Below are 25,891 nucleotides of genomic sequence, written 5' to 3'. Positions count from 1 at the left end.
ACCCTGAGATCATAACCTGAGTCAAAATCAAGAGTTGGACACTTAACCGACTGAGCCACCCAGGAGCCCCTTGCTTGTTTAAATTTAAGAAAGTGATAAAAAATGTTAACAGTGCAGATTAAACATAAAATGTGTTGTGTCTACAGCAGTTACATTGTGAATAGCCCCCCAAAATGAGGGCGTATTTTTCCAGTATTTGAAAACTATCATTTGATTCAGTAAAGAAGTCGCTCACATCATTGGTGAACAAGTGAATTTCTGACATACTTTCCTTGCTTCCCTCTTGTCTTAGTCATTAATGTAAATAAAAATATAAACTGGCATTCATAGTAAAACTAAATTCATTTGTCAATGGACATCAGTGATTTCTTAGCTAAACAAAATACTCATCAAGAATTTCTACACACAGGGGCACTTGGGTGGCTCAGTCAGTTAAGAGGTTAAGCTTATCTTTGCCTTTGGCGCAGGTCACGATGCAGGTCACGATCCGGGGTTCCTGGGATCAAGTTCCACATCGAGCTCCCTGCTCAGCAGGGAGCCTGCTTCTCCTTCTACCCCTCCCCCTGCTTTTGCTCTCCCTCTAACAAATAAATAAAATCTTAAAAAAAAAAAGAATCTCTACACATACACACACACACGTACACAGAGCTTTCCAGTTGTTAAACATTCACCAACATACTCTGCTTGCGGGAGACTTGGTAGGCAGAGTCTGCGAGGGTCACTTGAGTTTGGGAAGAACTAGCCACAGAGGACTGTTCTATTATTGGCATGGTCAGATTTCCTGGCTAAAGGGCAGTGGCTATGTCTCACTCATTTTCCTGGTCTCAACTCCCAGCCAGGTTGTTGAGAAAACAGGATGTGTTTTTGGGCTACACAGATCTGTGTGGGTATATCCCACAGTCGCCCGGCTCAGTAACTGGCAACCTCATTCTTCCCCCCTCCTGAGACCAACACTTGGAATCCCTGCTGGTTGCTCTCTCTGCCTTACACGTCCCAACAGATCCTCGGCAAAGCCATCAGGCTCTCCTTTGGAAATAGACCCCGAATTAGACCACCTCTCACTACCTCCACCACTCCCTCGGACCCTAGTCACTGGTAATCTCTGCTTAGATTGTTGCCAAAGTCATCGGGCGATCCTGCCCTTATCCCTCTGTTAAATGGATTAACTCTTCCCAGTGTCTGCATGTAGCTAATGCCTGACAGTGTAGCTGAGGGTGTGTTGTATTAGGACAGTACTTGTTAGGATGGAATTCAGTTCAATGTCCTGCGCACACTGAGTAAAGTCAACCAAACCTACTAAAGTCAAATTCAAGGAACAGTCTGTGTCTCCTGGAACATGCAAGGTCATGGCCTTGAGAGAACATAAGAAAACAAGGTCAGGACAGTAAGTATTTTATTCTAACAGTGACCATATGATTAATAATAAGATGTTATTGATGATGGATCCAATGAAACACTGTTGTATCAGAAATGAAGGCATCATCATCGCTGTACTCTTGTTTCTAGAACATTTCCATCATCCCAAAACGTTCCCTTGAACTCCTTTGCATCTCCTCTTCCCCAACACACACACCTCCTGCTCGAGCCCTGGAAAACACTGAGCTGTTCTGTTCTGGATCTTTACATTGCACTGTCAATGTATCATAGGTTCTGGTATTCTGCTGGTGACAGCTGGGTGGGGTTCGATGAAGAGCGATGGTTCTGGAGGCAGATTGACTTGTTCTGCACAGTCATTGTCTTTCTAGTGACCTCCTTGCATCTCAGCTGACTACTCCATAAAATGGGGACACTCACTCCTCTGGGATTTTGTGAGGATTACACAGTTCCCGGTATTTAATAGCCCCATACATACCACTTTTTATCATTAGTGTTGAACATTGTGTTAAGTGCTGCACACGGATGTGGCAGCCGCTGCTGGTGGTCTCCCCATGTCTCCATTGGCACTCATCATCCTACACCTGCCAATAGTCTCCTGCTGAACCTCAGATGCTCAGCACCAGGATGTTGGCTCACTGTACTCGGGGCAGACCAGAAGTTCGGAGGGGGGGTTAATGCTCCCAGGAGCAGCCTTCAGCCAGTAATGGCCAAGAGTTGGCAGGTAAAAAGCTAGCTTCCTTGTTTCCCAGGAGATCAATTCTAGAGTCCCCCATCAGGATTGAGCCCCAACTGCCCACAAGGATAAACTCATGAATACACTGTCTGTATTGGCTTCCTTCTGTTTTCCTTCTCAGCTGCCCTTCCAGAACTTTCTGCAATCCTCTATCAAGTAAACTATTTTCCATCTCATACTCATCGCAGGGTCTACTTGTAAACCAAGGGCACATTTCATGTAGTCCTCAAACAGTCCTATAAAATGGTCAGTGTCGCTTCGCCATTGCAGAGTCGAGCAAAATGCGGGTCAGACAGGTGAATGTCATCTCAAGGTCAAAGCTTTGGGCACTCCCCCTTTCCCCAGCTTCCTTGTGGAACATGCCTTGAAGAGCGCTGCCCCAGGATCTCTTCTCCCACTGTCACCCAGAGCTCCACCGACCCTTCTGAGCTGCATCTCCCCCCGCCTCCTCCCACAGGAAGGCCGCTGCCTATTTGTCATCCTGCTAATGGCCATATATTGGTGCACTGAGGCCCTGCCTCTCTCGGTGACAGCCCTGCTGCCCATCATCCTCTTTCCCTTCTTCGGCATCCTACCCTCCAACAAGGTCTGCCCCCAGTACTTCCTGGACACCAACTTCCTCTTCCTCAGCGGGCTGATCATGGCCAGCGCCATTGAGGAGTGGAACCTGCACCGAAGGATCGCCCTCAAGGTCCTCATGCTCGTTGGGGTCCAGCCAGCCAGGTAAGGCCAGGTCATGGGTCCAGCCCAAAGGTGAGGAGACAGAGGGGATGCATCTCTTGGAGCCCAAACTCACTCTTCCTGGTCCTGTCCCCCAGGCCCACAAGCTCATCATGTCCCTCCTTCCATTTACTCATTCTTTCCCTGGATATGTTGTGAGCCCCTTCTGTGTGCCAGACACAGTGCCAGCCTCTTGGGCAGTTGTCAAAAGTGCGTAAGAATCACCTGGGGAGCCAGGTACAATTCTTATCCCAGGCCTAGTCCCCAGGAACTAGTGTCCAGTAGTTCTAGAGAGGGCCACTTCGCATGGTGACTCAGACTGCTGGGGCCAAACCCCACCTTTCCTGCTGGGAGAAATGACTTAACTTCTCTCTCTTTGCCTATAAAATGAAGCTGTTATAGCTTGGACCTGTAAAGTGCGAGAAATCCTGGTCGTTATTATTCTAGTTTGCTATTTAATATCCCAGGAGGGTGGGGAGTGGGTGGCAAGATGGCCCTGAAGAGATAGGGAGGCTGGGGCCATTCCTGCAGGGCCTTGGGCTCCCTGAGGATTTGAACTTTCATTCTAAGAGGATTAAGTGGCCTTTAAAATAGGGTTTCACTTAATCCTTTTAGAACGAAAGTTCAAATCCTCAGGGAGCCCGAGGCCCTGCAGAGGATTAAGTGGCCTTTAAAATAGGGTTTCACAGGGACGCCTGGGTGGCTCAGTTGGTTGGACGACTGCCTTCGGCTCAGGTCATGATCCTGGAGTCCTGGGATCAGGTCCCGCATCGGGCTCCCAGCTCCATGCGGAGTCTGCTTCTCCCTCTGATCTTCGCCTTGCTCATGCTCTCTCTCACTGTCTCTCTCTTAAATAAATAAAATCTTTTAAAAAAAAATAGGGTTTCACTGTTCTTTACATCTCTCTCTCTTTTTTTTTTTTCTTTGCCATTTGTTGCCATCAAGGACTTGGGGTGGAGGGCAAGGGAGAGAAAATTTCAGGGTTGAGGTATCTTTGGACTATTTTACCTTGGGTACCTGTGGCCAGTTCACTTAAATGTGTGGGATCTGTTTCCTTAGACCTGAAATAAGACCGGTGAGTGAATCTGGTCTCCGCTAGGTCACTGGCTTATCCTCTCTGGGCCTTAACTTTTTGTCTGTGAAACCAGTGGGCTGGATTCCCCAGGGGTGGCAAAGTGGGACCAGAGGACCTTCTGGGCCCCCGTTCTGGATGCACCTCTAACTCCCTCTGTTCCCAGGCTCATTCTGGGGATGATGGTGACCACCTCCTTCTTGTCCATGTGGCTGAGCAACACAGCTTCCACTGCCATGATGCTGCCCATTGCCAGCGCCATCCTGAAAAGCCTCTTCAGCCAGAATGAGGCTGAGAAGGACCTCAACTGGCAGAGTGACGAGAGCTCAGGTAATGCTATGCAAAGGGACTGGGGCAGCCCCACCAATGTGGAGCAGTGGGAGCAGGACGTCCAAAGGATTCAGAAGAGGTGAAGGGAATACACATTAGCATCTCCCATGTGCCTAGTGCTTAAATAATAATAACTGAGAATTAGTTAAGTCAAATCTTCATACCTTGGTTTTTAAAAGATTTGCGTTTATTGAGTGTTGACTATGTACTGAGTGATGAGTTCAACACTTTGCCTGCATTATCTCTTTGACCTCTCAGAACAGCCTTATGAAGTAGATATTATACTTTCACTGGGTTTTAGAGCATTTGAGGAGATGTTCAATGTCACTAATACCAGAGAAAGGCAAATTGAAACGAGATTTACTTCAGTGAGCTTGGCAAAGATAAGAAAACTGGACAATGCCATATGTCGGCAGGCGTGGGGCCACGGGAACCCTTGTGTTCTGCCAGAGAGCGATGTACTGGGTCAGCCTTTCTTAAGGGAAATCTGCAAATATTTAATCAAATTAAATGTATGCATGCCCTAAAAAAAAAAAAAAATGTACACATCCACTGTAATTCAGCAGTTTGGCTCCTGGATACAAATGCCAAAGGCATTCTGACAGAGGTCCACGAGGGGATGGATGTGAAAGTGTTCACATGTATTCTCTGTGGTGTGGTAAGTAGCTGCATGAGAGCCACCACCACCAGCCAAGGGGAAGGTCAAGTGTGCACTGTTGAGCACCGTGCTGCTTTAGGAGCAAAGAATTAGAGGAACATAGTTCTAGAAATGGGTCTCACAAAACATAGTCATGATTGGGGGAAAAAATCCAGAGTGAGATCTAGAAGACAATACCATGATGTGAACTCAAAATTCACGCAAGTGACCATTTTGCAAGAACATAAGCCAATGAAAATCTAGATTAAACGCATGAGTGTGGTTGCTCTGCGAAGGATGGGAGTGGGAATGGGCACCAAAGGGACTAAAGAAAGAAAACAAAAGAGGGGCCTCGTACAAGTACAACGACAATGTCGATCGGCTGAAGGATTTGCTTCTCCCGAGCCTCGGAAACTGTTCTAAACCAAACAAAATACAACTAACGTGCTTGGATGACTAAGCAAGGGCTCAGAGAGGGGAAGTGACTTCCCCAAGTCACACAGTAGACAAATGGCTGAGCCCAACTTTGCAGCATGCTCTTGTACCCATGGAACTGGCTGTGTCCATGGAAATGTAGACAAAAGAAGGAGGGTCTGTCTGCAGGTGGCTTGAAAAGTAAGGGTTCGTTTTCCTCAAACATCAAGAAGGCAGAGAAAGGCATTCCAGGATTGATTCAGAGGCAAGAAGATATCAGGACTTTTCACTGGCATCTCTGTGATTCCCCAACTTTCCCTTGTGGTGGCAGAGCCACATTCTGTCTGCTTTAAAACGTCTTTTTATTTATATAAATGCATTTACGTATGTAGGTTTGAGAAAGAGTGAGTGTTCACACATGTGAACCGGAGGAGGGACAGAGAGACAGGGAGGCAGAGTGTCAAGCAGGCTCTACGTTCAACACGGAGCCCAAGTGGGACTCGATCTCATGACCCTGAGGATCACCACTTGAGCCAAAACCAAGAGTAGGAGACTTAACTGACTGAGCCACCCAGGCACCCCTATTTACATAAATGTATTTTAAAAGGAAGCTTTCGGTTGGTTCCTATGTGGGCAGAAATCTCTAGTTTATTCCCAATATTGAGTCTTTCTTTGTCCTTTTAGTAACAGAACCCCCACATGGGCGCATGGCTTTGGCAAGGAAAAGCTGAATTTCCCTGCTTCCCTTGCAATTAGATGTGGTCCTGTGACGAGGTGTGGCCAGTGGTATATGAGTAGGAGTCGGACTGGTGTGTGCCGCTTCCGGGTCCTGCCCTTCCTGCTGCCCTCTATGTGGGAGCCAGAGATGCTACCTTGGAAGCCACATGTTGAGGGATAGATGGCAGATCTGCCCCCAGGAGCTCTGGATCATTTATCCCAAATAACACAACAAACATGCTTTATGAAACCACGGGCTTTGAATGCGAGTTCTGCTTTTTTGAATATGTGTTAAAATGAGCATATATGTTAAAAAAATCTAAATATCAATCCATGTACCGTCTAAGTTACTCTTGCATATTGGGGTACGCGTATTTGCCTACCATGCAGTCAGGGATCTTGCTGATTTTATTTTCATATCAATCCTGAAAGCTAGACATGATGATAAGTACTTTACAGGTGAGGTTCAATGAGGGAAAGTGATATCACCAGAATCATTTACATCATTGGTAAAGCAGCAGAGCCAGGACCTACGCAAGGCCAAAGTCTTTCACATGGGAGGGAAGAGAGGTTCTTTTTTGGGGGGTGGGGGTGGGGAAGAGATGTTCTAACGCCGGGGTCAGAAAACGGTTTCTGTAAGTGACCAGACGGGAAATATTTTAGACTTTGTTGGCCACACCATCACCTCTGCTCAAACTGTGCCCTTGCAGAGAGAAAGCACGCACAAGGAGTTGTAAGTAAGTGGGCACAGCTGTGCGCCTATGAGATGTAATTCATAGGTTCTGGAATTAAAATTGCATTTTTATATCATGAAGTATTCTGCCTCTACTGACCTTCTCCAGCCATTTAAAACCATAAAAACCATTCTCGGTTGGGTGGCCGTAGGCCAGATTGAGCCCACAGGCCAGAGTTGGCTTTGGTTGTTTTCCGACTGTTTCCCCAGAGTCTTGGGGCTTCCAGAGAACCCTGTCACTGTCCCTCTGGAGCGGTGACAAGCCACGAAGAATCTGCGCCTTCTCCCATGTCTACCCCAGCTTCCCCACCTGCCCCGTTTTATCCACTGGGCTTCCGTGTGGTCATCACAGATGTTTGCTGAGCACGTTCTTCACGTGGGCCTCGTCACAGGACCTTACATCCACAGGAGGAGCCAGCATTGACCTCACTAAGAAGACTGGAAACTGAGGAAGAAATTAGAAAAGGAAAAAAAAAAAAAAGAGGATCAAGTAGCCTCCAAGGTCACTCCAAGGTCACAGTTTGAAAATAGCGGCTCTGGTGTGTTGAATCTAGCCTGGCTGAATTCAGAGCCCAACTTTTAACCTCTGGGATTCTGTGTTGTACCTAAGAGTCTTTTTCAAAGAGTCTAGAGGCCAAAAAAAAAAAAAAGGAAAAAAAAGTTTGAAGCCATTTCCCTCATTATAAAGATGAAAAATCTGAGCCCAGGAAGGGGAAGGGACTTGGCTATGGTCACACTCAGTATTGGGTGCACGGTGAAGTCCAGGGTCTTCTCCCAAATGCTGCGGAGTGTCAGGAGGTAGGAGGGCCTGGGAAGTTGGGGCAGACACTTACTTTTGCAAGCGGCGGGATCAGAGAGCAGGGATTGATCAATGATCAGCCCTAAGACCTAAAAACAAGGCTAATCCCAGTGCAAAAGAGAGATGTGTCCTTGCATGCACTCTCTGTGCTCCGTCCTGATGGGAGGACGTGAAGACAGGTGTGGGGAGAGTGGGGACTGTTAGTGGGGAGGCTACTAAGGGCTCTGAGTGCATAAGGGACAGCCACTTCAACAGTGATGACAATGTGAGCTCTCAGTCCTGAAGACCCACTGAATGCCAGGTGCAGTGCTCTATTTTTCACATCTGTCAGTTCATTTGATCTTCATAACGTGCTAGGAATTAGGTGATCCCCATTTTACAGATGAGGACACTGAGGCTCTGGGAGGCAAAAGGATTTGCCCAAAGCAACGTGGTTAGTTGCTGAGCTCTGTCAGAGTCTAGAATCCAGGCTTGCAAGCACCATGCTAGAGCAGGACAGAGCCTGGGGCAGGGTAGGGCTTGCGGACAAGACCCAGACGGAGGTAGGGGAGGGCCCTCCGTCTTGGAGAGCAGTCCTGATGTTTCCCTTCGGTCTCTTCACCCAGCGGGGCTCCCTGCACTGCCTGAGGGACCGAGGGGCCATGGGTGGTGGCTTCTCCAGCACCCCATGTGTGTTCTCGTTAAATCCTCCTACTGCAGCCCTGCAGGGGTAGCCTTGTCATCGTGCCCATTTTACAGAGGAGGAAACTGAGCCGTGCAGGTGCCCCCTCCCCTCATTTTATATACAAGGAAGCGGAGTTTTAGAACAGTGTCATAACTGATGCATTCACTCATTGATTCATTAATTCCACATGTTGATTCAACACCTACCATGTGCCGGACAGTGTTCTGAGTGAACAAGACTCCCCACCCAGTGGAGGTTGTTCAAGGCTAGGGAATGATTGATGCAACCCCCGTGAAGGTGGGAGTCCATCGGGAAGACAGGTCATAAACAAATCCTCCTCGACTCGGGCTTGAAGGAAACTTAAGCTACACCAACATGTAGGGTGTTATCACCAGGGGGAGCTCCTCCAACCTCTGCAGGTGGTCAGCGGCCCAGAGGGCGACCATGGCTCCCGCTCCCTCTAGGTACTAACAGGGAAGGAGCAGCCCAGAGTGGAGAGGGGACAGGACTTCCTCCCCAAAGCACCTGCTGAGACAGGGAAAGAGCTGTGGCTGGTGTCCGGACCCTTCCTCCCAAACACACACCTGGGGTTACACAGGTGGGGTTTCTTATTATTTGCCCAGAGAGAGGACACGTGCCCCTGGTGGCCACGATGACCTCAGTCAGATGTTAGAAAGGACCTCTCACGGGCTTTGGGCTGCGGCTGAGGCATTTGGGGGGGACTGAGGAAGTTCGCTCTAGGTCGAATGATGTCAGAAATCAGGGGCAATTCTATGAGTAAAGAGGTAGCAGCCATTCAACTGGCAAGAGAGGGGGACATTTGGCAATTTGTGGGTGGCGAGTGGCTTTGGGCTAAGACAAGATTATGATGTGTCCTTGCTATGTCTCAACTTTTCAGTCTCTCGCAGAGCAGCTCTGTCTGATGTTGGTGACGTGTAAAATCATATAGGTTCAGCAAGAGAATAACACAGCCTCTCGGGGTCCCACCGGTTCCAGACGTCACGGGGCCGCTTTCTTCTTTCTCAAGAGGAGCCCACATTGACTAAATCCTTGCCACTGTTCAGAGGCCTGTTTAATTCTTTCAGTGGCGATTCTGGCAAATGTTGGCCCACCAAATCTAGCCGGCTGCCTGCTTTTTGTGCAGCCTGTGAGCTAAGCATAGTTTTTATATTTTTAAAAGGTTGAATAAATCAAAAGAAGTCTATGTTGTGACATGTGAAAATTATATGAATTCAGATCTCAGTGTCCAAGAATAAAGGCTTAGTGACACGTATTCATTTCTCTATTGGCTCTGGCTGTTTTCATGTCAGAGTTGAGTAGGATGGAGACCCTAGGCCCCCAAAACTAAAATATTTACTATCTGGTCTCTTACAGAAGAAACTTGCCAGTCCCTGCTTTAAATGGTGTCTTAATGCATTCAGTCTGCTGTAACAAACATAGCATAGATTGGGCATTTGTATTTCATAGTTCTGGAGTGTGGGAAGTCCAAGATCAAGGTGCCAGCAAATTTGCTGTCTGGTGAGGAACTGTTCTCGGCTCATAGATGGCCTTCTTGCTGTGTCCACCTATGTTAGGCAGGGTAAGGAAGCTTTGTGAGGCTTTTTTTTTTTTTTTTTGGTAATACACATTTTTAAAAATTAACATATAATGTATTGTTAGCCCCAGGGGTACAGATCCGTGAATCTCCAGGTTTAAACACTTCACAGCACTCACTATAGCACATACCCTCCCCAATATCCATAGCCCACCACCCTCTCCCCACCCCCTACCCCCGGCAACCCTCAGTTTGTTTTGTGAGATTAAGAGTCTCTTATGGTTTGTCTCCCTCCCGATCCCATCTTGTTTCATTTATTCTTCTCCTACCCCCCAAACCCCCCACGTTGCCTCTCAACTTCCTCATATCAGAGAGATCATATGATAATTGTCTTTCTCTGATTGACTTATTTCGCTCAGTATAGTACCCTCTAGTTCCATCCACATCGTTGGAAATGGCAAGATTTCATTTCTTTTGATGGCTGCATAGTATTCCATTGGATATGTATACCACATCTTCTTTATCCATTCATCCGTTGATGCACATCTAGGTTCTTTCCATAGTTTGCCTATTATGGACGTTGCTGCTATTAACATTTGGGTGCACGTGCCCCTTCGGATCACTATGTTTGTATCTTTAGGGTGAATACCCAATAGTGTGATTGCTGGGTCGTAGGGTAGCTCTACTGTCAACTTTCTGAGGAAACTCCATGCTGTTTTCCAGAGTGGCTGCACCAGCTTGCATTCCCACCAACAGTGTAGGAGGGGTTCCCCTTTCTCTGCGTCCTCGCCAGCATCTGTCCTTTCCTGACTTGTTAATTTTAGCCATTCTGACTGGCGTGAGGTGGTATCTCCTTGTGGTTTTGATTTGTATTTCCCTGATGTGTGAGGCCTCTTTTTATATAAGGGCACAAATCCCATTCATGAGGGACCTGCACTTCTGATCGATTCACCTCCCAAATTGCCCCACCTCCTAATACCATCGCACTGGGGATTAAGTTTCCACATACAAGTTTTGGTTGGTGGGGGGTTGGGGGTGGGGGAACGCCAGCATTCCTTCAGTAGCAAATGGGTTAACCCCTTGATCCTCCTGAAAACCCTAGGAGAATTGTTACTTCCATTTTCTGAATGAAGGAGCTGAGGTGCAGCGAAATGAAGGGATTTATCTAACCCTGAGGTTAGGAACACTTCCCTCCATCCCGTTACGCTACACTAAAGACATTATGCTCTTTCTTCCTAGCTGCTGTGCGCAGGAATGGCCTGCACCCTGTGCCCACGGAGATGCAATTTCTGGCCAGCCCAGAAGAGTGAGTTCCTGGTATCACTGATGGAGGAGTCAGTGCTTGTCCCAAGGAGATGACGAACAAGAATCCAGTGCTGCAAGCAATCCTCCCCCACCCCCAGATTTTTTTCTCCAAATGACCTAATGCCCAGGTGTCTACCACCCATCCCTTTGGCTTGGGCATGGACATACCCAGCCTCCTTAAAAAATGCACATGTGGATGGCAAGGGCAGGAGAGAGCATGAAGTCCCTCTGGTAAGGGACCTGAAAGGAGGGTCCAGAGGAACAGGAGTGCTCAAACTACATGACAGTCAGGGGGAGAAGGCACGCAGACAGGCATCCAGAGCCTCTAAAGACAAAAGCATCCTAAGGGGACCATCACAGCCCTTCACACTTGAGTGGCTTAGGAAGAATCTTCACACTGATGCCTCGTTTAGTGGACGGTGTCCTTTGTATTTGGCAGCGTAGTTAAGATCTTGGGGTTTGGGAGGGAAAAAAAAGATCTTGGGGTTTGGAACCGTGCAGACCTGACTTTGAACCTGGCTCTACCGCTTAGCAGCTGTGCGATTTGGACAAGTCACTTGATGTCTCTGAGCCTCTATTAGTTTCCCCCACTAACTGGACACGATATCGGAATCCACCACAGAGGGTGATTTTGAGGTGTGATGAGATGATGTTGAGCATTATGGGTCATGCCGGGCCCTACCTGCCCAGGTGGGAGTGCTTGTTACTCACGGCACTGTTACTTTGGGTGATGAAACAGCAAGTAAAGTCACCTGTCAAGGCGTTGCTGGGCATCAGTTCTGTTTTATTCATTCAGCAAATACTTACACATAGCTTGTGATGAGCCAGGCACTGCCACGGGTGCAGCAACCCACAAAAATCCAGCCCTTGTGGAGTTTACGTCTCAGTGACAAGAAACAAACACAGAGTAAAATTCACTGCATGTCCGATGGTTGGTGAGAGCTATGCAGGAGAACAGAGCAGGAAAGAAGGCTGAGGAAGGGGTCTGTGGGGTGTGAGAAGGCAGTTTTAAAATGAGAGGTCAGGAAAGGCCTCTCTAAGAAGGTCCTCCTTAAGCAAACACCTGTAGGAGGTGAAGGGCCCGGGGGGAATCTTTGGGAAGGATGTTTTCTGCACAGGATCCAGCAGGTGCAAAGGTCCTGAGAGTCCAGAGCAGCCAGGAAGCCGGTATGGCTGGAGTTGGGTGAATGGATGGGAGGAATCGGGGTCAGAGAAATTGCTTGTGTGGTACGAGGTGGTGGTGGAGGGACAGAGCACGAGGGACCTCAGAGGCCAATGAGGTAGCCTTGACTTTGAATGACATGGGATCCTGTGAAGGCTTTTAGCAGAGGAGGGACATGATCTTATGTCTGATTGTCTTATTCCACAGTCTTTGCTCCTTCCTGGCACTCTGTCTGGGTGCTTTTAGTCTGGTTTTGAGATATGGTGTCTGGGATTGGCTTAGCCACTCACTACTGCACAACACAGGACTCTATTTGGGCCATCTGGCCACACAGAGCTTGTGCTGAATCTAGCGGAAAAGACCCAGTCCTCGTTCTCTAGGAATCCATGTCCACTGAATGCAAACCCCAGCCATCGGGTGGAGATTCTATGTCCATTGGAATGAAAGTCTCCTCTCTGGGCCTCAACTAAACAAAGAGGGGCTTGCACTAGATGAGCCCTCAGGCCCCTTCTGCTCTCTCAACCTCATTGTGATGCTCAGTCTGGTTGGGGCCTCGGGTCTGGGGGAGCCCACATTTCCTGCCAGAGAAGTCAGGCAGTGACTTTCAGTCCTTGTCTTCCTTTTAGACCCCAAATCGTATCCCAGTTGCCTTCCAGATAAGGGGCTGCTCATGGAGCGATTAAGGCCAGAAGATATTTGAAGTATCTTTGATTCCCTAAAAAAATAAAATAAATAAAATAAAATAAAATAAAATAAAAAATTAATTAATTTGTTATACAGGGCCAATTATTTATTTCATTCACTTACAAAAATTTTATAATTGCACAGTTTAAAAGAATACTCTTAAACAAAAAGAAAAATGTACCCAGCATCTCACTCCCAAAACAGTTAAGTCAATGCTATTCTAGACAGTTTCTGGATACCTCTCTGTGTACATAAATTCATTTGTAAAATAAAAACTTTGATAATGCTGTATATGCTCTTCTGTAACCTGCTGTCTCTCTTAATGGAATGTAGGGAACATTTTTTCACCTCAGTAACTTTACAGCAATGTCATTAGCTTTTAATTATAGACTTAATTCTTAATTTCATTCTTCCCCCACACTCTTTAAACTGTCCCAGAAAGACCCAGAAAATACAAAGAAAAAAAAATCCATATTTCCACCCCCAAGAAAGGCACCAAAACAACTATGTGTGTATCATCCTGTTTTTCTTCATACTCATCTGTTCATAAAATATGTGAAAAATTTTTAAATAAAAATTTAGGTAGCACAGTTACTGACCCTTTTCCCCTTTACCTAATGGGCCTCTCTCATCTTAATGAACATCTGTCCAGATCATCATTTTGTTTTGTTTTGTTTTTTTAAGATTTTATTTATTTATTTGATAGAGATCACAAGCAGACAGAGAGGCAGGGAGAGAGAGATAGGAGGAAGCAGGCTCCCTGTGGAGCAGAGAGCCCAATGCGGGACTGGATCCCAAGACCCTGGAATCGTGACCTGAGCCGAAGGCAGAGGCTTTAACCCACTGAGCCACCCAGGTGCCCCTAGATCATCGTTTTTTAATAGCCATGTTGGTGTTCCCTCTAAAAAGAGGATCATTTTTATCCAGCCAAACCCTTTTTGATGGGATTCAGGTTGTTTTCGATATAAACCATAGTCAGTTGGATGCAAACTCACACACACGCCTGAGGCACCTGCCCAGAGTCCCTGAACTGAAAGTTTGCACATCTTTAGAGGCTTTCGATGCTGGCGCTGAGCTGCCTTCTAGGAAGACCCCTTAGTTCTCCCAACCCACCTGGTGTGTTTCCCCACGAGGCCAGGAATTCTGAATGTGTTCTGAACGGCTTCTCTCTGGGTTTATTTAAAGCAAAGACTGCCCTGAGGCCGAGGCTCCATTGGACCTTCTAGCAGACTGCGAGAAGGAGGAGGAATATCGCAGAAACATCTGGAAGGGCTTCCTCATCTCCATCCCCTACTCGGCCAGCATTGGGGGCACTGCCACCCTCACGGGCACGGCCCCCAACCTCATCCTGCTAGGCCAGCTCAAAAGGTAAAAGCAGGTGTGCTCCACCCAGCCCTGGGGTTCCTCCTCCTCCCACCCCTCCCCCTCTCCCTTGCGCGCTGGGGAAACCTGTACTGGATACCTTCTCTTGGCCAGGCTCTGGGGCCCCAGCAGGGTACAAACCTAGCAAAGTTCCTGCCCCGGCGAAGTTCCATTTTGGTGGGGGAGACAAGCCATAAAGGAAAAGGGATATATAATATGTTGGTGTGATAAGTTACCAAATGAAACAAAACAGCGTCATGTGGAAAGGACAGGAGTGGGTGCTATTTTATATAGGCTGGTCAAGGATGTGGGACCTCTCTAATAGGGTGGCATCTGAGACCTAGAAGCTGTGCGAGCACAGGAGGGAAGAGCATTCCGGACAGGGGATAGCCTGTTCAACGGCGAGCAGCACAGAGACCAGAGAGGCTGGGGTGCCGAAGGCAAAGGGAAGTGTGGGAAGAGATAAGGTAAGGTGTCAGGACCCCAGCTTTCCCTGCCAGTGCGGAGAGATGGGGAGGCAGTAGAGAGCTGGGAGCAGAGGATGCCATGATGTGACATCTGCTCTAAAAACGAACCCCAGATAGCGGCTTTGGTCTGTGGCTGTGAGGTTCCGGGAGAAGCTTTGCAACCAGGTGCCTAGGCCAGCTGTGGGGTGGGCTCTGCCAGGAGCTCCAGTCTCCCCAGTGTTGACACTGTTCAAACAGTGTCTGAGAGTCTGTCCATCGGGGCGGGAGAATAAAAGGGAAAGATTCTCGGACAGCATGACTTGTCCATTCCATTATCCCAAACCTCGTAGTTTGGAGATATAAACAATTCCAGTATTTCAAGATTCTGTTCCTAAGATGTTCAGTTGCCAGGATTCTGAGAGGTGGGGATTCTAAGATTCCTTTGCAGTGAAAACGCACCATACGTGCACTTAGTCCACATGAACGTGGATGTAAGCACTGGGCAAACAAATGCAACAGAAGAATTTACTATGCAACATGGCCCCAGGTGCTGGCCAACTTCTTTACCTGTTAGTCAACTGAAGAATGGAGGACTTCCTAGGATGATGGAGGAAATCTGGTCATCCCCAGGGCTGGTTCACTATCACTTTTAATCAAAGTGATTTTCATGAGAAATTCTAAGTACACCTGAGTCTTATCTGCTGAGCCGATTTTGAAACCTTAACCTCCCACTGTATTCTCAGGTTCTAAAGTCTTTTGATTTTCCAAGCTAATGCAAAAAGCCAGTGATCCTCAGTCATGGGAGCATGTTAGAGTCAGCCGGGAGGGTGAAAAATCTGCCTGGGTTTCTGGGGCAGAGATCCTGATTCAGGAGACACGGATGGAGGCCAGGCATCAGTATTTCCCCAACTGACTTAAGCCCACTGCACACCTTTGCTGTTCTTTCATCTTTATTGTGTTTTTTGCTGAAAGACTGAAAAACCAGAACCCCAGATGGTCCTGCGTGAGACGTGGGGACAACCTGGGTTTGGCCCCTTAGTGTCCTCCGTTAGAAGGCAGTGCCAGTAAAGGGCCAGTTGGCCAGGAGGGTGAAGCTGGACCAGGGCTGAACAGGAAAGATGTGGACTCTGGGGCTTTCCGGGCAGATGCCAAGTTGGGGGAGGGATGGGGAGGAATGGGGCAGAGAGAGGGGTGGGTGCTGTTAGAGGGTTTTCAGGCTGTCTGCCCACCCTGATGCGAGCAGGACTTTGTTCCAACTCGAAAAGAAATTAAGCAAAAAATGCTCGAGGTGTAAGTAAAAATATCAGATGCAAAGGATTTTGAATCAGTTACATGCAAATCATATGCAAATCACACGCAATATGTAATTCCCCAAGCTTGAACCTTCTGGTCTAGAAAGAGGGGGATTTAAAATGAATGCCAAGTAATATGGGGTTCTGATTCTCTCGCCAGGAGTGTGGGAAGGTGGGGGGACAGCTGTCCTGAGTGCCTCCCTTGGCCTTCACTCCCCAAATACATTTTATTACTTTACTCTGATTATGTAGGGACATTGCAGAACATTCAGAAAAATGTAGGCAAAAAACTTGAAATGCCTTCAATCCTGCTAATATTAAGTACACACTAGTTTCTGTATATAAACCTCACCTCCGTGTTCTAGCTAAGAAATAGCTCCCCGTCTGTACACAGTATACATGGGCGTGGCTGACCTTGACTGGCTCTCATCTCCGCCCCCCACCCCCCACCCCTTCTCCAGTTTCTTCCCACAGTGCGATGTGGTGAATTTCGGCTCCTGGTTCATTTTCGCCTTCCCTCTCATGGTGCTGTTCCTGCTGGTGGGCTGGCTGTGGATCTCCTTCCTGTACGGGGGAATGACCCTGAGGTACCCCTCATGCTTACTTTGAGCTTTGAGCCTGACTAGAATTTTCTTCTCCAATGGAGTTTCCTCCTACAGAACCCAAGGATTGCCCTGATAATTTCATGTTACCTTCTCATGCGGTGACTAGAGTCGAGTTACCTCCCAGGGATGTGAGGGTTATGGGTGGTGGGACCTCCCTGCGATCGGTTATGGGAGGTGGGCCCTCCGTTAATATCACCCATCACCGGTAATTATGGACAGCCCTGTCCTCTGAGTAAGATAAACATTCCTACCAGAGGAGAGGGAAACGCTGTCTCCCATTGGATGGGGTGCTGCTACAGGAGATAACTGGGGGTGGAAGTGAGGACAAGCTATTAAATAACATCGATGCAGAGAGGGAGAAAAAGAATCCTTTATCAGCTCTCATAGAATGCAGCAAGTCTCAGTTGGGTGTAGAAGAGCCGTACTACCCCTCCAACTTTCCCAAATCAGCTTTTTAAACACCGAGCAAGCGTCAGTTCCAGAGATGTGAGCCCACAATGGTGTCTAATCAGAGTGTGATAATTACTTTGCTTCTCTGTTTTTATTTTTACGATTCGTTTTTTTTTTATGGCAAGTGATTCTTGTTTTCCATTTATGGGGCGATATGAAGTTTTCTGTTTACATACATTTCTTAAATTGAAATGATGCATCTATTTGGAGGAAAGTATGAAGCAAATATGAGCCAGGTATGTGGATATGGGGGTGTTTGTGAAGGTCGGTTACAAACACCTGGACTTGGGGACATCCTAACACAAGAGTGACAGCCCAGGGCTGTCATCCCCTCACCTCCCTCTGGGCCTTAATTTGCTCATCCCTAAAATGAAACCAGTCAGAGTTACTCTGGACCAAAGAGATGTGAAAATGTTTGAGACTAGAAAGGCTCTGATCATGGTGTTCCTTGACTCACATGCTTTCCAGAACTCCTCAGAACAGAAACTCAGGGTTCAAAGCCCACATTCGCCCAGAGAAGCAAGTCCTGACCTTGGACTCAGACGGACCAGAATTCAAATCACGCTTCCACGTGATCTTGAGCAATTTGGTAACCTCCTTGAGGCTTCATGTCCTCCCTTGCAGGTTGGGGCTAAAAAGTAGCTACAGCTAAAGTAAATGCTGAACAAGACACGGTGTGTCAACTGCCCAGGACTGAGCCAGAAAAGGAGCCTGTCTTTCCAGTCTACCTGTTTCAATCTAATAAGCTTCCGCAGAACTCAGCCACGAGAGGATGGAGGAAATGCAGGTGGAGGGAAGTTCAGTGACAGACGGGTTTCTGGGTAACAGAGACATTTCAGGCCAATGCTACGGCCCCGTCTTCACTCAGCAAATATCCGATGAGTACCCACCGTGTGCCTGCCACGGTTATGGGGGTTGAGCATGTACCAGTGGGCAAGGCAGAGACTGTCCCTGCCCTTGGGGAGCTCACACTCAAGGTGGGGAAGACAGACAGGGAGCAGCCAAGTGCAGCAGGAAAGCCTTCACAGCACAGTCACAAGTGCTGTGAAGGAAAAGATAGTGAGATTTGATACTGTACCTTGGAGGGCTCCCACCAAAAAGGGAGGTCAGGAGAGCTTCCTTGGGGAAGGGACTTTTGCAGTCAAATGCTCTACCACTGAGCTATACCCCCGGGAAGGGACTTTTGAACTGGGATCTGAAGAGTGAATAGACTTAAGTCAGTAAAGAGAGCAGAGGAAATGGATATGATGAAGAGCATTCTAAGCAGATAGAACAGTAAGTGCAAAGGTCCTGAGGCTGGAGGTAGCAAGGGTTGTTCTGCAACTGAAAGTTTCAAGTGACTGAGTTCAGAGGATAAGGGAGATTTGTAGGAGATGAGGCCAGGGAATGAGGCAGGAGTTTTCACCTGGGAATGATTTTGTCCCAGAGGACATTCAGCAGTATCTGTAGACATTGTGGTCGTCACAACTGAGGAACTACTACTGGCATCTAAAGAGTGAATGTCAGGGATGCTTCTAAACATTCTGTGATACACATTCAGCCTCCTGCAGCAAGGAATGATCCCAGCCCACAGCAGAGAAAGATCTGCCCCAATAGGTTAATAGTTCCAAGGTTGAAAAACCCTGGGCTAGATCACTGAGGGTCTTAGTGGAATTTCATCTTTATACACAAGAGTTATTGTGAGGATTTTTTAAAAAATATATTCTTTTGTTGTTGTCGTTCTTTTAATTTGGATAAGCAACACATACACTTGATTTAAAAATCAAAATGATGCAAAGAGGTACACAGTGAGAATTCTTCTTCCCAATCGTGCTTTCATTTACCCATTCACCCACTACTTCCCCCAAAACAGGTTTCCTAGGTAATCCTCCGGAGTTCCCTTAAATAAATACAGGCAGGTAGAGTATATTTTCTGGTGACTGGCCTCCCAGACAGATATGATTTCATATATTCACACATGTTTTTGTAAGGTAAATTTCCACTGGGGGCAGAGAATAAACCCCTTTTCCTTTTAATAGGTATTTGATAATCCTCCCTAGGACTTGTACGAATTTATTCTCCCATTTATAATGGATCTCAGTGTCTGCTTCCCTGCAGCAGTGGATTTTTGCCAATCTGCGAAAAGAAAAATAATTTGCATTCATTTTACTAAAAGTCACTTGGAGCAACTTTTCATACTGAGGGGCAAAATGATATCTTCCCTATCTTCATAAAAGCCACTGGTGTTTTCTTTCTTATGGCTTGTTAAACTGTGTTTATATCCTTTGTACATTTTTCAAATGGAGTATTGATCTTAGTCTTATTGATTTCTAGTACTCTTTATATATATAAGATTAGTGCTTATTATCAATCCTTCTCATGGGGCTTCTGAATTTTCAAGTAGAGTTAAAAAGATTTTCCCATTACAGGAGTTGTAAAAAAAAAAAAAAACAAATCACATATTTTTATCTAGGGTTTTTTTGTTTTGTTTTGTTTTTCCACTGAGATCTTTTACCTGTTTGGAGTTTATCCTTAGGATATGATGTGAGGTTTGGATCCAGCTTCATTTTTTTGGTTCCCAATGGCTACATAGCTATCCAGTGCTATTTATGGACACACAAAAGTTTTGAAATGTGACAAGGTTTGATTTATCTATCTTTGGTTGCTTGAGATTTTGATTCTAAGAAATAGTTGTCTAATCCAAGGTCAGAAAAATTCACCCCTGTGTTTTCTTCTAAGAATTTTATACCTCAAGCCCTTATATTTAGGTCTGATCCATTTTGAGTTAAAAAAAAAAAATTATATGGTTTGAGGTAGGGGTTCCCATTCCTTCATTTGCATATAGCTATCCAGTTGACATAGCATCCTAGGTTAAAAGACTGTTCTTTCCTGCTTTGAATGATCTTGGTACCCTTGCCAAACCCCAACTGAACAGGGAAGTCTGGATTTATTTCTGGATTCCCAACTCCATCCTATTGATCTATATGTTCGACATACCGACTGAATAGCTCATCTTTTCCACACTAGTCTGAGACACCGACTTGATCATAGACTAAGTCTCCAGTCTATTTCTGGACCTCCTATTTTGTTCTATTAGTTTATTCAGGTACCTGTTTCACCCTCTAAAGAATTATAAGCCTGGTAGTCTTAGGATCAGACTCACATTTTTAAAAGACCACCAAGGCTATTGGTGGGAAGAACAGATTTTCGAAAGGGAAGACAGAGTGAGGGAGACACTCAGCAGCAGACTGTAGAAGTCTCCAGAACAGAGATAATGAGGCTTGGCCAGTGGGTGGGGGTCTGGGGAAGGAGTTCAGGAGTTAGTCATATTTGTGGCCACCCCTCCTCACCTCCCTACTGTCTGTTTCAGGGGCTGGAGGAAGAAGAAATCTGAGATCAAAAGTGACGCAGAAGACAGGGCTCGCGCCGTGATTCGGGAGGAATTCCAGAACCTGGGGCCCATCAAGTGCGTGGTACAGGGGTTCCTGGAGTGGGGAGAGAGCCCAGCATAGATTTTCAGGAGACCTATCTCCTGGTCTGACCCCTGGACCCCTGGAAGCTGATGTCAGGGGGAATTTCAGGATGGTGGCCTAGAAGCCTGGAGATGGAGGGTAGGGGGGTAACTTACACAGTCAGTCTCTTGGCCTGGTGCTGGGGGAACACCCTGAGGACCAGGAAGCCCCTTAGGGTAGAGTTGGTGGGGGAGGAACCTCCTGTCCTTCCAGCTAATGCACTCTTTCCCCCTTGGCACATGGGATACCCAGCACTACCTCGGGCAGCTCGCGGGACTTTTTCAGTGTACTGTTCCCATTTGGTGAAAATACTAGGAGTCAGGAGGTCTGCACCCAAGAGCTGGCCTTGCCACTAACTCCTCTATCTATGTAGACCTGGGCAAAGCACTAACCCTCTCTGGGCTCTGCTCCCCAGTCTGTGGAATGGGCACGTTGGGTAGATATTTACTCCAACATTTGGGGATTCTGTCTGTCTGCCCCCTCTCCCTGTCTGTCTGCCCCCTCTGTGCACCATCTTCCTCTGCATGTACAACTCTTCCCCTCTCTCTCGCCTACCTCTGTTTCTGCCTGGCTGCTTCCTTTTTTACCTGCTTTTCTGACTGCGCCTCTGCTTTGCTTTTTCTTTCTCTCGTGATTCTCCTTAAGACCTTGGGAAATTCCAGGTGGGCATGATATAAATAACCTGGGGGGAAGGTGGTTACTGATGCTCCAGAAGGAGCCTGGGAGAGTGTGGCAACCCCTGGACAGGAATCCCTTACACCCCAGGATCCCCTTCCCTTCACTCTGGGGAGTGGATTACTTCTCGAAGCTTCTCAGAGGCAGGCCCCGGGCAGGGTCACAGCCAGCAGGCAACTGCCCCAGGCCTTCTCATGCTGTGGCCCACCCAGAACCCACCATCAGCACAGCGCCTGCCTGTCTGTGCCACAGGTTTGCTGAACAGGCCGTGTTCACCCTTTTCTGCATGTTCGCCATCCTCCTCTTCTCCCGGGATCCGAAGTTCATCCCTGGCTGGGCCAGCTTCTTCACCCCTGGGTGAGACTCGAGGGACCAGTGGTGGGGGCGGTGTGTGTGGAGCCCAATAGGGAAGATTTTGGGATGGGCCGTCTGGAGCTGGAGAGGCCGTGCAGCTGGAGGGGCTGGGTTGGGTATACACCCTTGGTCCCTATAAAGAGCTCCTTCCTTTACTCTCAAAAATGTTTAGGTTCAGATGATAAAACATTTTGGGTTCTCATGTGTTAGGAGCTTTGTGTTTGGGATCAGGCAAAACTAGGTTCATGCCAGCTCTTGCACTTGTAAATGGTGCACCCCTGAGCACATCATTCATTCATTCATCCATCTATCCATTCATTCATTCATTCACTATTAGTTTTATCGTTCAATCGGTCAACATTTACTGAGCTCCTCTTATGTGCTCCACATTGTACTTGATGCTGGGGACACAGACAGAAGCCATTGGTTCAACAACAAAACCCTGCAGATTGGTAATGAGTGCAAAGAAAGAGCGAGCAAGAGGGATATAATAGGGAAGAACGGGCAGGGGCATACACTTCGGGTGATTTCTGGGAGGAAATAAAGCTGAGAACAGTAGAGAGAAGAACTGGAGATCTGCTCCAAGGTCTCCCGAGAGCAGGAGGCAGGAACTCAATTTAGCACCTTTGGAGAACCGAAAGAAGCCCAGTGTGACCGAGACTCTGCAGGAAGGGAGGAGAGTCAACAAGATGTGGCCGAAAGGGCAGGAGAGACCCAGATCGTGGAGAGTCTTGTTGGACACGTAAAACATTTGCTCTTTTCTGTGTGGGAGGTTCGGTGCCTCTGTTTTCTCATTTGTTAAATGGTATTGTCTTTGGATTGGTCCAAGGATCAGCGGGTTAGTTCATGTCAAGTGATTAGAAGAGCACATGGGAAGAACTCAATAAAATATTAGCTCTACTTATTAAGGGATGGATTGGGGGAAATAGGTAGGAGCTCTAACACCATCTAGATGGCCCCCTGTCATCTAGGACAGGGCTGGTAACCTAAGACTCCTGGGCCAAATCTGGCCCAGCACTTGTTTTTGAACGGCTTTGACCTTTTTAAATGGCTAAAAATCAAAAGGCAATATTTGTGACACATGAAAATTATATGAAATTCACAAGTCCGTGTCTGCAAATAAAGTTTCATGGGAACTCAGCCACACCTGTTCATTTACGAATCATCCACAGCTGCTTTCCTATTGCAACATCAAAGTTGAGTCAGGACAGAGACCATAGGGCCTGTAAAGTCAAGAGCGTTCTCTGAGCCCTGGTCTAGGGGAAAGGCCTTGCTGGCATGCGTCAGACTGGTAGCATTGGACAGGCAGCCGTCAAGGCCTGTTTGAAAGTTAGAAATGATAGCACCTGCTACCCGGTAGATTTGGGGGCACGAGGGTCGGAGCACCTGCATGGATGGTGGTTGGTTGGAGAAGAACATTCTTTAGGAGGCTGGGCTGTGGGGTGGTTATCAACAATTCGATTCTGGGCTTGCATTAGACTTGTCAAGTCAAATAGGTCTTTCAAATATTGCAAGGGAGAGTGTAGAAGACTCCCCATCCATCTGGGAGCTGGATAGAGGGGAGAAATGGAAAAAGCAAGCTGTGAGGTAGGCAGAAAACGGGGAGCAACAAGCGAGCAAAGACCCAGATCGGGGAGCCTTTTAAGAAAGAGCGAGTGGGTGACCATGTCAGATTCTGGTATGCTAGAACATGATTAGATAGGAAATACGTCCTCTGGCTTCAGTGAGATCTGGTGGTCTCCAATAGCTCCATCCGGTAGAAATATAATGGGAGACACATACAGCTCTGTACTCTCAGAGTATAGTGACTCTTGGAGCCTCAGGCTCCCCCCAGTTAAAGGGACAATGTAAGGTTCTGATCTCATGCAGGTTATTATGAGAAAGAAGCCACGTCATTTCATAGAGCCAAGAGGAGTGGCTCTTACTACCATTGTCTTTTTTTTCCAAAATGAAGATGGCTTTTTTTTTTTTTCAAGTAAAAAGTGAGTGTTGTAAATATTCCAACAAGACAAAGTGAAAATCACCTAGAAATTTGGTCTCCAATTCTGATGACACATCTTTCCTGACTTAAAAATGCCTGTCCAGGAACTGTCCTACATTTCAATCCCACGGGTGGTTACCAGGCCTGTCTACATTAGCCAAAATGTAACCCATATCCTTTAAATGGGTGCATTTTATTGCATGTTAATTATATTTCGATAAAGCTAACTGTAGAAATACATGTCAACTAGCTAAAAAGAAACCTATCTAAACAGAAGATTTTTTTTAACAGAAATATGATGACAGTAGACACTATTGATAATCTGCCTTTTTCTTTTTTGTTTAATTAGAAAAGTTATGCATACTCATAAAAAAATTCAAATAATGCTGAATTGAAATAGTAAAAGTCACAATTGAAAGTTTGTGGTCTAACAGATTGATAGATACATACACACACACATATATACGTTATAAAAATTAGACAGTATAATAATAATCACGGACAACTTAACTATTCCTGACCTACTTCATTCTTTTTAAATGCTCCATAGTATTCTACAGAATGATAGCATCTTAATCTATTTAATCAATTCCTTTTGGATTGTGTCTGATCCTCCAAATAAAAACTTTTCTTTTGATTTACAAAATATCTTGGTTATACTTCTATGTCAATGCATAAAGATTGATACTATCTTTTATCTTTAAAAAAACAGATGCAGGGTACCTTCATTCTTGATATACTGTTATATAGATATTATTGTACACAAATTATTTACACATGTCTGACTAAAAAGCTCCCCTTTTTTTCCTTCTGATCCGTATGGAATATCCCTACATATAATCTGTGTACAAGAGCCCGGTTTTCCCGAGGATACCTTCCTAGAAGTACAATAACTGAATCGAGAGGCATTCACGTGTAAAGGATGGTAACATGTGGCCAGCTGCCCTCCAGAGGGTTAAACCAGTTTCTTTTCACACCGCCAGTATGTTTTCCAATGTCCCCATTAAGTACTATCATTGCACTTTCAAGTCTTGCCTGTTAGCAGACAAACGATATTCGGTTAGCCCGGGGTTTCTGTTTCTCTGATACGGTGATACTGACCATCTTTTCCAGTGTCTTGGCCTTTTGAATGCTCTTCTTCCCCAATGTGTGGGCTGAAAGGGCTTTTGTGGGCATCTGGCTCTATGCTTCATTGAGCTGGGAGCCAGACAAATCTGGGTTCAGTGCCCGTCTCCTGCATGGGCCGTGGCCTGGCCTTGAGCAAGTTGCTTCTGCTCATTGAGACTCAGAATCCTCATCTGAGATGGAAGCCTGCCCCAGAAGGCTGTTACTGAGACTTCTGTGAGCTTAATGTGTCCACAAGGCACACGGTGGATCTTTGAGAGAAGGTAATTAGATTTTGAGGGATTATGAGGCGGCCTCCATCTGTGTTGTGCTGGTGCAAATGGGCATCTCTGAGTAGTAAGCTGCCCATCCCAGGAGGAAGGCAAGCAGAAGTTGAACAAATGCAGACAGACTCTTAGAGCAGTCCTGGTTCTGGCCAACTGTGGGAGTTCCACAGATCCCATATTTGGTGGCACTCAGAATTCCTCCCTATGTGGTTCCGTGCGTCTTCCGAGGATAAGCCTTTATCTCCAGTGACCTCAAAGAGCCTCAGGGAGCCGTGGGCAGAGAGGGCTTCAGCATCGGGCCTGTTGGATCCAGGCAGAGCGCTGGCAGGATAATATTCTGGTATTCTTCGGCCTCCAACAATGCCCCCTTCCTAGCAAGCACCTAATTCCCACCCACAAATCCCGCTGCCAAACCTGTGGCCCCGCTGCGATGCCGTGGGTCATGTGCTTTGGGGGCCTTGTCATTATAGGTTTCTTTCTGATGCTGTTACCGGAGTGGCCATTGTCATCATTTTGTTCGTCTTCCCATCCCAAAGGCCCTCTTTCAAGTGGTGGTTTGACTTTAAAGGTAAGGTGTCAACGCTGGGGTCTCAGTGGGCTCAGTGAGGCTGTGACTCAGGGCCCACGCCTGGGACCCGAACCCCACCGCACTAACCACGTGGTCCCGCTTCTGCCCTTTTCTCTCAGAGGCCTTACCTGCTCTGGGCACTTGGGGCTGTCGGAGGGGACAGTCCAGGGCTGGAGTTAGCAACCAGAGTCGGCCAAATCCAGCTGGCTGTCTCTTGGTACAGCCCGTGAGCAAAGGATAGCTTTTACATTTTTTTTTAAAGATTTTGTTTATTTATTTGACAGAGATCATAAGTAGGCAGAGAGGCAGGCCCAGAGAGAGGGAGAGAAGCAGGCTCCCCGCTGAGCAGAGAGCCTGATGTGGGGCTCGATCCCAGGACCCTGGGATCATGACCT

The 25,891-nt window shown here is 46.9% G+C and overlaps 1 protein-coding gene across 4 annotated transcripts in view; it reads left to right on the top strand.

Annotated features, from left to right (window-relative positions):
• SLC13A3 (solute carrier family 13 member 3) overlaps window positions 1-25,891 on the top strand; it is a 69,554-nt gene that overhangs the window by 23,742 nt on the left and 19,921 nt on the right. For 3 of the 4 annotated variants that reach the window (XM_082744769.1, XM_082744771.1, XM_082744772.1), the window contains 8 exons: window positions 2,568-2,833; window positions 4,069-4,232; window positions 10,970-11,036; window positions 14,067-14,249; window positions 16,443-16,568; window positions 20,386-20,481; window positions 21,455-21,559; window positions 25,399-25,496. In XM_082744769.1, coding sequence (XP_082600895.1) covers window positions 2,568-2,833; window positions 4,069-4,232; window positions 10,970-11,036; window positions 14,067-14,249; window positions 16,443-16,568; window positions 20,386-20,481; window positions 21,455-21,559; window positions 25,399-25,496 — 1,105 coding nt within the window. The remainder of the gene's footprint in view (window positions 1-2,567; window positions 2,834-4,068; window positions 4,233-10,969; window positions 11,037-14,066; window positions 14,250-16,442; window positions 16,569-20,385; window positions 20,482-21,454; window positions 21,560-25,398; window positions 25,497-25,891) is intronic. The other variant, XM_082744770.1, reaches the window with a different exon arrangement.

Source organism: Mustela nivalis, assembly GCF_964662115.1.
Source record: "Mustela nivalis genome assembly, chromosome: 8".
NCBI lineage: Eukaryota > Metazoa > Chordata > Mammalia > Carnivora > Mustelidae > Mustela > Mustela nivalis.
The sequence above is the reverse complement of the archived record's forward strand: the minus strand, read 5'-3'. Positions and strand labels throughout refer to the sequence as shown.